General features: G+C 38.3%; 1 protein-coding gene across 1 annotated transcript; it reads left to right on the forward strand.

Annotated features, from left to right (window-relative positions):
* Positions 1 to 316: 316 nt before the first annotated feature.
* LOC115432454 (short transient receptor potential channel 2-like) lies at positions 317 to 13,485 on the forward strand. The gene is made up of 13 exons (XM_030153303.1): positions 317 to 503; positions 1,411 to 2,103; positions 4,928 to 5,128; positions 5,215 to 5,379; positions 5,541 to 5,715; positions 5,814 to 6,014; positions 6,101 to 6,263; positions 7,073 to 7,165; positions 8,610 to 8,802; positions 8,880 to 9,007; positions 9,094 to 9,166; positions 9,448 to 9,565; positions 11,284 to 13,485. The coding sequence occupies exons 1-13, from the start codon at positions 489 to 491 to the stop codon at positions 12,168 to 12,170; spliced, it is 3,105 nt and encodes a 1,034-aa protein (XP_030009163.1). The 5' UTR covers positions 317 to 488; the 3' UTR covers positions 12,171 to 13,485.
* Positions 13,486 to 13,524: the final 39 nt, after the last annotated feature.

Genomic DNA, 13,524 nt, shown 5'->3' on the forward strand with positions numbered 1-13,524 from the left:
CTTTCAGTGTATCTACTTGCAGCTTCTTGTTTTTCCCCTGCTGTGAACTCCTTCCTGTTCCTCTGGGAGTCCATGACAGCTGCTGCCTGTTCAGTAACTTCTACCTTAATTACACCATGGCACTGTTTCCAATGGGAGACCAGAGTTAATTCCTGTCTGAAAGCAGAAACAGTTTGGTTTGGGCCCAGCCGAGCATGAAACACTTTGAACCGGTTACATTTTAATTGGCCGTGCCCTTTGGGGGATTGAAATGTGTTATTGAGTTTGTGCGTTCTCATCCCATGTAGTCAGCCGGTTGCACATGATCGCAGGACACCAAAGTGCTCACTTGTCCTCTCAGTGGAAGTGCTTGTGCAATCCGCTGCTATCTATCACTTTCATCTGTGTATCTCAAAACAGCAGAGGAAATTTATTTCATGTCTTCAGAAAATGTGATTGTGCTTCCACTTTAGGATTATCAGTCAAAGTTGTACAGTTTTTCATAAGGGATGGAAGACCTCACGGTAAGCAGAGTTTTATTCATGAGTGGTTTAAATAAATGGTGTAATTTGTTTAGAAGGGATAATGATTCATTCAGTCATGAATATTAGTATTTTATTGTCAGATATTTGAAGATACTGTACTTTGGCTGTGGTGCAGCCTTTAAATCTGTGATCAACATTCTGTGTTCTAGAGTACTGTCCTGCAAACAACACTCTGATATCTATCTGAGAAAGGAACAATTATTTTTTGTTCACCAGTTCTTCTTATTTACAGTCCCTTCAATAAGTGTGACTCTAAATTTTGACAGCCAGTTTCAAGTTTGGGGTTGGAGTGATATCATTTTTACTGCAAATATTTATCAGCTTCAGTGAGTGAATCAATGACTTTATTTAGGCATTATTATAGATTCTTAGATAAAACCCAGAGGATAACATGTGAACATGTAAAAACGTTTTTCCAGTATAGTCTCCAAATGTTAAACAATATGAAATTCATAATATCCTTAACATCCAATTCCATTTATCCAAAATTCATCACAAAAAAATATGAACAGGAAAATACCAACATAATTGTATGTATGTAAAGCTATGAAAACAGCACTACAAAAGCACATCTGCTGGCCACTTGTTTACTAGTAGCAACTAGTAACTAATATTATAGTATAAACGGTCAATGCCTTGTTTTACAGCATTCATATAACTCTTTAGTGAACAGCTGTTTTTTAATATTTTATTTTTCAGCTGCATTCCCTTTAAAACTTCGACTGATTTTATTGAATGTCCAATCCCTTTATTTGTAATGAAATATATTATCAGGCCCTTTCATTTATTTAGAATTCAATTACATAATAGAAACTTTCACATTGCTACTGAAAATGTGTGGTAACATTTACCACAGGTGTTGACTGAACCTGTTTTGTTCTTTTAGCCAGAACAATGGCGCGAGATTATGAACAGGAAGATGCGGTTCCCTCCGGAGCTCATCAGCGCCATTCAGGATGGGAAAACAGAGCTGCTGTGTGGGCTCCTGAAGACTGGGGATGGCATCATCCGCCAGCTGGATGAGTCTGAGGACCGGCTTTGGAGGGAGGCCCTGAACCTCTCCATTCGCCTGGGCAGCGAGGACGCCATGGACGCTCTCCTGCAGGGGGTCAAGTTCGACTTCCGGCAGATTCATGAGGCCCTGCTGGTTGCCGTGGACACCAACCAGCCCATTGTGGTGAAGCGTCTACTGGACCGTCTGGACCAGGAGAAGGGAAACAAAATGGACGTACGCTCCTTCTCTCAGGCCATCTTTGATCGCTCTATTGACAACTCGCAGTTTGCCCCTGGTGTGACCCCCCTGACCCTGGCCTGCCAGAAGGACCTGTATGACATAGTGACCATGCTCACCCAGAAAGGGCATGTCATCCCGTGGCCACATAAAATATCCTGCTCCTGTCTTGAATGTAGGAATGGCCGTCAGTATGACTTGCTGAAGTTCTCCTTGTCGCGGATCAACACCTATCGTGGCATTGCGAGTCGCGCCTACCTGTCCGTCACCTCTGATGACGCCATGCTCTGTGCCTTCAGCCTCAGCAAAGAGCTACGCATGCTCTCACAGAAAGAACCAGAGTTCAAGGTGTGATTATATTCACTGATAATCCTTGTTATATCTGCTGTTTGTAAAGTTGGAAGCAGTGAAATGAGGAGCTGAAGTCCTGCTCCCTCTGGTTGTGCCCTATGGGATAAAACTGCAGAACACTCAAGTATTTTATTTTATTTTTTTTGTCTAGAAAGTCAGAGTTTTTGGTAAAACTGTCAAAGTTTCAGACTGTGAAGATACATTAATATAAAGACAGCCCACCAGAAACTGAAGAGGTGACTTCCTCGTAACTGTTTGTGTCTGTGATCTGTTCATAGTTACAGAATATCTCTCTGCAGCTTCAACAAGACTAAACTTGTAGTGAATTTTCTTTTACTACTTTTTGATTTCGCTCTCAAAGATTGAGGTTTTAGTGTCAATGACATTTATTATGTGCAACAAGAGATGCAGTCCATTTAGCTGTTTGACACTAAACTAGATGTTTCTTTACCATCTTTACCAGACACCATGACTTTCTTGGCTCGTAAATTGACAAACATCATATGGGTCAAAGGCTGTTCATATTTTTTCTGAAATTATGTTCTTACAGGCCTCAAATATTAATAGACATCTTAAAGTTGTAATACCACTGATGGCCCCTAGGGTTGATTCCAATAAGCTCTGCCTCTCCTAAGCCCCTTTTACACACCACTTCTGTTCTGGGAATATTTCACCTTTATTCTGGAACGGTGTCTGTGTAAATGAGTCATTTGGTCCCACCTCTGTCATGGCTCTGTAACACCTCTGGAGGTTGTAACAGGAACACCTCTCGTTCCGCAACCAAGGTGTGACATTTTGATGACGTATTGTGTGTGCAACTCCTGCACCGGGGGGATTTAAAAATGAGCGCGGGCCGTGTACAGTAAACAAACATATCAACATGACCACAGAGATGTCAAACGGGGGAGACGCCGAGATCTGCAAGCTGTTGTCACTTGCTAATGTTGTCCATGCTAATACTTGTGGAACAGTGAAAGAGCCATCAGCGCTATGCTAGGGGTATTTCTGATGCGTGAGTTATATGTCACATGATATGCTGTGCTGCGGCACCGCCCCTTTGATTCCAGAACGCAGGTCCGCTGTGTAAAAGTCCAGCCTGTGTCACCTCTGTAACTCCTTTGGCTTGGCTGTGGACATCGGTCAATGGTGGAAAAAAGGTGGGATCAGCATCTCACCTTTTATTGGGATCTGTATAAAAGTGGCTATAGACATACATTGAAGTTATATGTACAAATACTAAATCAATAATTTTTGCCAAAGTTATTCATCCTCTGGGAGTCTCATTTATTTTGTTTTTGAACCTCTAAATCATCTTTCATTTTTGCTGTTAATTAGATCTTAGATTGAATAGAACTTTTGATGTTTCTGTCTTGGGAGTTTTTTCCCTGATAGACAACTCAAATGTAGTTGTGGGAATTAAAATGTGTTAAAAGGACTTCATTACACAGTGCTTGATGAACTTTACAGTTTTGATGAGTCAGTAAAAAAGTATTTAGCATTAGTTTAATCCATGACCCATCATGCTCCCACAGCCTGTCCCTTTTGTGCAAGTACTGTCACTTCCGGTGATAACATAGTGATGACCAAAATAAACCAAAGTGGCTTCAAAACAGCAGCTCAGAAACCAAAATAATCATATGTATAATCAAATATAATGATCAACCAACAGGAGTTAACTCAGAAACCACATTTTCCAACAGCTTGCCATTGGTATTTTATACTGTTACATGTGGTTCTGTGATAAGACAATGCAGCACTGTTCCAGAGATACAGAACCAATCACAGTATGTTCCACATAGAATATGGAACTTGGTTTGTTATTCAGCATTTACTAAAGATACTACAGTAGTAATAATTAATTTCCTATCAAGGGCTGATTTCTGGAATCTTACAAATTTGGTGAATGAAATTATGGTGTGGTTATAAGAGGCATATTAAAAGAAATGTAATATAATATTTATATTTGTGCTTTCACAGGTGTATTATCATTTAGGTAAGATTTGTGCTTCTACAGTTGCTCATAAATGATAGCTCTTATTCTTTGTTTTTTCGTGTGTGGAGCATTTAATATAAAGCTACCACTGGGTACAATATTTGAGCATGGACTAGAGTTATTGTGCTAAAAATCTCAGAATGGAAAAAAAAATAACCAAAACATATATTAACCACTTATGTGGCACTCATAGAAATACTCTGAAATTCAAAACTTCAGCCTTAGTGTGTTATTGGAGGACATAACAAGAATGTATTACTTATGTAATTTTTTTTTTTCAAAATTTTTAATTATGTAGAAAATCAAAGTCAGTGAAGTTACCATATTTGGTTCCTTACCCGCAAGTGGCAAAAAGGAAAAAAAAATCCAAGAGGTATACATTAAAAAAAAAACATACGAAAAACACATGTAAGATGAAAAGACTATCACTTTAAGAACATTACAACAACATAAGTGCTGTTCCAGACACCTGTCAACATATGCGTTAATCCTTTAAACATCATCCCTTACATTAGTACCATTACTTCATGGTACCTAACAAAGCAGATACACTCTGTTCAAGCAGAGGTGGACCTTACAGACCCTGTGGACCACAGTTTACCTGAGATTGTTGCTTCACTGTCCTCACTTTAACTGTTGCCGTCACTGCCTTGTAATGTATTCAGAAATTACCAAAAATAGTCACTTGCCCGATAAAGGATTAAACACCCAAAAAATGCATTTTTACATTTTTTAGTCACAGGTACTCATTCATTTCCAGTCTCATCACTAGATACCACTACATCTTGTGTGTTTTAATCACCCTGCTGTGGCTTTTCTCTCCTGCAGCCTCAGTACCTCGCCCTGGAGGAACTTTGTCAAGAGTTTGCTGTTGAGTTGCTGGGGATGTGTCGCAACCAGAGTGAGGTAACCACAATTCTGAACAGCTGCGGAGACGAGAAGCAGGATGCTGCAGACGAGCAGGCTTTTGATGAGGGAATACCCAACTTGTCACGTCTTCGTCTCGCCGTCAACTACAACCAGAAACAGGTAGCTCTTGTGATTCAGAGTCAAGAATATTTCTGAATCTTTCTGAATTAACTGTTCTTTGTTTTACTTTGTGTATTCCTATGCAGTTTGTGGCCCATCCGATCTGCCAGCAGGTATTGTCATCTATCTGGTGTGGGAACCTGGCAGGTTGGAGAGGCAGCAGGACGGCCTGGAAACTATTTGTCTCTGTGGGGATCTTTCTGACCATGCCCCTCCTCTGCCTCGTCTACTGGATCGCACCAAAGTCAAAGGTGGTTTCATTGCTGTTTCATCAGCAGTGATAAACCTGCTCTGTATTTTAAAGAAAGTCTGCAAAGAGAGACGTTCAGTTGTAACATGAACACACCTCACCCACTCTGATTCACCCATTTATACTTTCCCCAAAGACTTAACTGTGTTATGTCTCTAACAGGTAGGGAAGATATTAAGGATTCCAGTGATCAAGTTTCTCCTTCACTCCGCCTCCTACCTTTGGTTCCTCATCACATTACTTGGAGAATCAATCACCATGGAGATGTACCGAGATAAATTTGCGTCCAGGCAGCAAAATATCCTGCACAGCTCCTTCCACATGGTGTGGGTGGTTGGTAGGGTCTCTGTCTCTTTCTGCTGTAACTCCCCTCCACAAATAGAGACAATGATTTCAGTCTGGTTTGGGTTTTCTTATGGTTTCTGTCTTCTGTAGGATTCTTCTGGTACGAGTGCAAGGAGGTCTGGATTGAGGGTCTGCGAAGTTACTTCCTGGACTGGTGGAACTGCTTGGACATGATGGTCCTCAGCATGTATCTGGCGTCGTTTTCACTGCGTGTGCTCATCATGCTCAAAGGTTACTTCCTCTGCCAGGATCACCCCGGCACAGATGAATGTATCTACTTCACCCAGACTGGTAAGAGAACACCACTAGCCTCTGAGTTTAGAATTTATTAATGAGTTAATGAGTGGTTCATTTTGTTATGTGAAATGATCCTGCAGTGCGAGATGACTGGCATCAAGAGGACCCTCAGCTGATTGCAGAGGTGCTGTTCGCAGTGACCAGCATGATGAGCTTCACACGGTTGGCGTACATCCTGCCTGCACACGAGTCTCTGGGGACACTACAGATCTCAATTGGGAAGATGATCGATGATATGATGAGGTTCATGTTCACAGTTAAAGGACATTAACATATACTTAGCACCATTAAAAATGCACAGTTCAAACACGTGGTGTAATTTCCAGAACATGATTTGCTCAGGTGGTTATTTTGTATATGTTGCTCATGAGATGAGTAACACAGTTAACAGCTGTATTATTTTCATTCCCGATGTGTGCAATGTTGGTGTTTAGATGAATCCCTTAATATCAAACATTGACTTGAATCTCTTGTACAGAGTCATACTTGACTGGTAACTTTAGATGTGGTCAACAGCCTATATAAAGGCAGCAAAGAAAATGCTGAAATGGTTTTGCCAGCTCAAAATGCCACAACTTACGATACAACAGAGAGGATGTGCCATTGGCATGTTACGAGCAGGTCTGAACCTTAGTGAAGTCACTCACTGTCTGTGCTGTCATCGCAGTACAATCAGTCGTCTGAGTGATCGGATCCCTCAGGACAGGATCATGAGACTTAGTTCCATGTGTCGTCGCTGCACTGCTTGTTTGGAAGCCAGAGGTGGACGAGGTAGTCGATATTGAATGATGACACTTTCAGTTTCTGAGTACCTATACTCAGTGACTGAATAAACTGTTACGTTGATCACAATTTGTCCACAATTCCTTCTCTAATGACCAATGCTTCCTTCTTTAATATGAAGGTAACCTCAAACCAATTAATTTAATATATCCCAAAATATACATATTATTCTGACCCGTGTGTTTTTTTAATGGCGCTAAGTATATGATACTTGAGTATTACAGTGATGTATTCCAGAATAAACAGTGATATCTTTTGTTTTTGTTTAGATTCATGTTCATACTGATGATCATTGGAACAGCCTTTCTCTGCGGCATCAACAATGTCTACGTTCCTTATGTAATCTCTCCACATCTTGGCAGGTTAGAACATGCAGTGTTTAACACAGTGTTTTTCAACTTTGGGGTTGGGACCCCATGTGGGGTTGCCTGGAGTTCAGATGGGGTCGCCTGAAATTTCTAATAATTGACAAAAAAAAAAATACTAATAAAAAATATATAGTGAGTTGAGAGAGAGACAATCACAATCCATAAAAGACATGACAAACTGTGAAGCTGAAACTGAAGCACTGTGGTACTGTTTATCTTTCAAATGTTCATTGTGGTCAGTTTAAGATGCTGCAGCTCTTTCATAATTCATAGTTTGAGTTATTGTTTTATCAGTATTAATTTCAGCCTTGTAAATCCAAGCTAGACTGACTGTACATATCCTGACCAAGGAAAATAAAATTCTCACTTTGTGCAGTAATCTACACCTGGCTTTTCTGCCTCCGTCCATAATAATATACATTATATAGCATAAATGTCATCTAAAATTAGCATTTATTTGCAATACAGAATAGCAAACTATTACATGATCAAAAACAAATTAATTTGAGCAAAAAAAAAAATCTCCATTATGAATGTCTGAGGTCGCCAGAAATTTGTGATGTTAAAATGGGGTCACGAGCCAAAAAAGGTTGGGAACCACTGCTTTAACATTTAGACTTAGGTTAACTCACCTCAACTGTCAGAACATTAAACTCTACTCCTGTGAAGACAGTGACATAATTTCCATTTAGATGTCCCAGTAAACCAAAAGCAGATCTTTTAAAACCAGATACAGTCACACATATGAAGGGGATTTGCTGCAATTTGTTATTTCTCTTGGTTTTCTTAGTTTAATACAAAAAACAGCTTGTTCTTTAGGTTCTTTTCAAGACAGTTTAAAGTTATAATTTATGTTAATATGATGTTGACCTGATTAAAATTGGGGATCACAGACTGACTCATGAGTACATTGAAGTGGCTATAATGTTGATCATCATGGATGATCGTGAATGTATTAAGCAACAAGAGAACATTTAGTCCTAGGAGTTGATGTGCAACAAAACAGGCAAGCAAAAGGAATGACTTTGACAAGGACCAAATCTGAACGACCAAATGACTGGGTCAGAGAATCCCCAAATTTGTGGGTCTTATTGAGCGTTCCCAGTGTGCAGTGGTTAGCACCTACCAAAAGTTGTCTATTAGTCAAGTGTGGGAACATAACATTATCTATATCCCTTCCACTGCAAGATGCCATTGTAATGAAATAGTCAACATTATTTTCACTTCCCTTCCTGTGTCTCAGATTTTGTCCCACATCTAGAAAGCATTGTTTCCTCCAGTGACACCTGCGAATAGGTTTAAAACTATTTAAAAGTAGCAAAACTGAACAAAAATACAGAATATCTCATCACAAATAACAGTATAAAGTCACAACTATAAAATATCATATTATCAATGACAGTAATTTCTAATAGTAATACTTTATAATCCATTGCAGGTTTAATGAGACATTCCACTTCTTGTTCTGGACCATGTTTGGTGTGGCCAACCAGGACTATGTGGATATGCCTCAATTTGTGTTAGCAGAGTTTGTAGGAAGGATCCTCTACGGCATTTTCACACTGGTCATCGTGATCGTGCTGCTCAACATGCTTATTGCTATGATCACCAACTCCTTTCAGAAAATCGAGGTAATAGAATTTTGTTTGTTGTTCTTCATCTACATAAAATTAGACAAGGCACTTAAATCTCAACACTTTTGGGACAGGATGATGCAGATGTGGAGTGGAAGTTTGCCAGGTCAAAACTGTACCTCAGTTACTTCAGGGAGGGTCTCACCATGCCTGTGCCCTTCAATATCATCCCTTCACCCAAAGCTTTCTTTTATATCATAAGGTGAGCTCTGAAATCCTTTAAAACAACCTTAACCTGCAAATAAATCCATCAATTGTTTTTATTCATTCATTTTTACTTTGTTCCAGAGGTATCTTTAGACGAATCTGCTGCTGCTGCACATGTAATTCTCAGGATAAATATCCTCCTATAGCCTCTATGGTAAGTATCTGCTCAGAGCAGGACTGAATGTAACACATGTGCAATAATTAAAAATCTACACTTTCTGTGATATTTTATTTAATATTTATATTCATGACAAGCTTGTGGCACTTACACAAAGACTGTAAAAAACACAAACTCAATAAAGTATGCATTACATCAACATGTCAGTACAAAGGCAAAATAGGAAATAATAAAACCATTAAATATAAGATAATCATCCTGCATTGTATTTTATGGTGGTAAATGTTTGTTTTCTGTTATCTGTCCTGTGTGATCAGTCCAATGAGAAAGGATCTGACAAAAGCCAGTTACCGTATCGAGAGCAGGTGATTGGGGCCCTAGTGCAGCGATACATTGAGTCAGCCCGCAGGGAGTTCAAGGAGACTAAGAGGAAAGGTAACTATGACCACATGAAATAGAAATCCAGTTAATAGTACTGACAGCAATAGGAGTAAAGATGGTTAATTAAGACTTTCTTGTATCTTCCACCTTTTTACTTGACTAATAAATTAAAAATTAAAAAAAAAAACTTTCAGTACAGTTCACCCGTGAATAATATCCCTTTGACAGCCACCTGAAAAGTAACCCAGTTAAGTGTTAGTTGGTTACACTTGAGCTGATGAAGTGTATGTTGTAGTTAAACACATGGCAAATATAGACAATAAAAGATGTTCCTGTCAAATGAAGTCTAATACATATGTTTTGGCTGTACAGATCTTCATGTATTAGTCTAAATGTGGCCTTTATGAATACAAGGAAAGTGTGGATATTAACCCTCAAAGACCTGAACAGCTGCCGGTGACCAAAACTGATCTAAAATGTTTAATAACTTTTAAATGACTAATTCTGTTAATACATAGTTCAGGTTTTCAGCAAAATCAGATTTTACAAAGTTGGACATTCAGAGGCAACATCTTTTGCTACAACTGCCCGAATTAAACATGTAGTTTGATAAAGTGGTTCCAGATGCTTTGTTTTACACTCACTTAATTGTGTGTGTGTGTGTGTGTGTGTGTGTGTATATATATATATATATATATATATATATATATATATATATATATGTGTGTGTGTGTGTGTGTGTGTGTGTGTATATATATATATATATATATATATATATATATATATATATATAAGTGATACTGGGTGTTACATTTTGCAATTCTCCTATGTGCACTCTTCTCATCCCCCACCCCTAAAGGAATAAACCAGCTAAACACACTCAAAAGTAACTGACCAAAAACATAAAAGTCTAAATATAAATGAATAAAAAAAGGAACATAAAAGTAAAAGTAATAATAACAATAATAACAATAATAATAATAATAATAATAATAATAATAATAATAACAACAACAATAGGGGTAACAACATAAGAAAAAGCATAGTGATGCATACTGTAGCATAAATGATAGTAGTAGGGCAGTATCTCGCATTTGACGTACAAACTCAAACTTTCTCCACACCAGAGACTAAAGGTAACTAAAATTCATAAAGAGATGGCCACGATTATATTTATCCAAGGTCAGTTTTTCTAAAGGTAAAAAAGAAGACAGCTGATCATGGAAAATCTTAAAAGATGGAGGGTTGTATATTTTGCTGAAAGAGTTTCCCCCCAATTTTCTCTGGTTTGATCTAATAACCTTTGAATGTACTCGATTGGTCTAATAATTATTTATAGGAAAATACAATTTTTCAGGATAATATTGTAATGAATGGTTAAAAATCACTAAATAGTTTAAATGTAGAGGAAAATTTGTCAAAACAAAAATAGTCCTAGATTAGTTATTTTATTTTCTATTATTTTAGTTTAGTTTAGAAACAAACATAATACAAAAAATAGGGGGGAAAAAAATAAAACAACACAAAAATAAAAAATAGAATAACAGATAAAAGAACAACTGTTGTGGCTAAAAGGGTTAAAAGGTTAATGCTGGAGAATCTGTTCTCGACCATCTCTTTAAAACTTGAGGCAATAAATGAAAGATGAAAAGCAAAGTTCTGGAAAAAATTGATCCAACAGCATATGTTGCAGTAATTGACTACTTGCAGAGCTCTAGAATAACATATAAAATGTTTGTGTTAATGGTGTGATTCTTGTATTCTTCTGTCAGATATTGGCAACCGGATAACTGAGCTGAGCAAAGCAGTTGGCAGGATGCACAGCGATATGAAACTGTTGCAGCAGCTTCTGGTGGATGAGGGACACACTGCAGGCAATGGTTTCACAAAGGACGCCTCCTCCTTCCTTGGGAAATACATCATTGGGGCCAAGAACAATTTCAGAGGTTTTAATAGCAGACAAGATGATAAAAGCTCATCGATTAAAGTGATGATGCACCCCGGAGAGGTAGATAAAGATGAAGAAAAGGTTAACTCAGATGTAACACTGGATGAGTCACATGAACATGGAGCAAAAAGATCAGAGCAGATAACAGACTGCGATGTGGTGAAAATGGAGGAAGGAAGAACTAAAGAAGATGTAGGAGATAAGAAAGAATTTGAGGTAAAAGAACAAGCAGATTCAGAAAAAACTGAAAATACTGACAGTGAAGTGAAAGGGGAGACAGCAGCAGGAGCAGGGTTCAGCAATGCAGAGGAGAAGGTCAACGTTGAGGCCCCTTATAAACAGACAGAAAAAGAAGAAAAACATGAGGGAGAAACACTTACAGAAGTGAAGGTGAATGAAAAACCCACTGAGAAAAGCTACAAGCAAACTGAAAGCAAGGTTAATGATGAAAAAAAGCATGACACAAAACAAGTAGTGAAGACGCCGAAAGACGACATAGAGCTGAAAGACAAAAAGGCAGAGCCAAGATGGATGAAGGGAAGAAAATTTGAGCATACTATAAAAGAGAAGCCTGGTGGTGGGGAGAGCAACGCAAAACCTGGAGGCAAGAAGGTTGCGTCCTCACCAACAGGCAGCAGCAGCTCTCAGGACACAGGCTTTGGTTCACAAGAAGGGGAGGGGTCGATTGATGGGGTACTGGTGAGACCATAGCCTTAGTGATGCTCCACAGACTCTTCCTGAGTTTGGACCTGTGGACTTTTAGCCAGAGACAGCGGTGGTTTGAGTTTCTCCATCATATCTTACCTCATGTTTGCTATGCTATGCTAGAGGAACAGCAAAAATCATGTTTGGTAAGTCAGTGATTTGGACCAAAGCAACATCTCTAAACATCTAGAGATTCGCTTTCTATCAATCTGCTCCAAGTCCCAGAGGATTATTATTCCTCAATATGCATCCTTTTGACCTCTAGTGTCAATAGTTAAAACCTCAGTGGGACCAAGACCTTAAAATGAGCTGAATTTAGCAAAATATATTTATGCTCAAAAGAAATGAGCCTCTTGACCCCTCCAGACTGTAGTTCTACAGTATCACATGCAATGTCAGATTTGAGTGAATATTGAACTGTCTGGGTGCAGATTTGAGACTACATTTCAAAAGTGTCTTTATCAATTTAGGAGGGAAAATTTCATATAACTCAATCCATCATTGTAGAACAACATTGCGTGGTTTAGGCAACTGTACAGTGGATGACAGAGTCCATTGCTGAAATTACACGCTGCACATAAACAAAACACAAGCAAATTAAGATACTTAATCAATTAAACAACTCATACATACACACATCATTTGCAGTTTGTATTTGCTTGTTGCAATGGTTCACAGCACTTTCCTTAATTTACTTGTGTTTCCCTATTTACATGTTTTCTTCAATGCACTGAACTGTTTTGGTCATTATTTACTTCAGTGTCAAGAAAAACAGTCCACTGATCATTCTGATTCACCAACTTTATTCACTGAAATAATTCATTTGTCAAATCGGATGGTTTTCCTTTCCGATATCAACGTAGAGTCATTCAAATATATTAACTACTACCAATGCATTCCTTCATTTTAAGACATTTTTCCAATAATTCATCACCTTTATGTCAGGAGTAGTGAGGAAAGTGCGATTTAACAGAGGCTTCTTGTCACTTCGATCATCACTTGACTGTTAGTTGGCTCCAAATACTGCACCTTTAGTTCAGCATTACTTTAGCAATTAACATATCAACACTATTTGCAGATATGTAGGGTTCAGTGCCTTCAGATTAGAAAATACACAAACTAGGCCACTAAATGTGACCACAGACCTGCAAAATAAGTGGGTTTCATTAGGATTTTGACTTTTGTATTGTATTTAAAGTTTACTGTATATTTTTGCAATGTAAATTTTAGAATTTTTGGTCACTCTGGTGTCTCTTTACATGATATTCAAACATCTGAATAAAATGGCCTTGTTTTCACTCATGCTTTTGCACAGTATTTAAAAAGTAAACAAAATACATACACATGTTGTGTCTTTGGA

This window comes from Sphaeramia orbicularis, chromosome 14, assembly GCF_902148855.1.
Source record: "Sphaeramia orbicularis chromosome 14, fSphaOr1.1, whole genome shotgun sequence".
Taxonomy (NCBI): Eukaryota; Metazoa; Chordata; class Actinopteri; order Kurtiformes; family Apogonidae; genus Sphaeramia; species Sphaeramia orbicularis.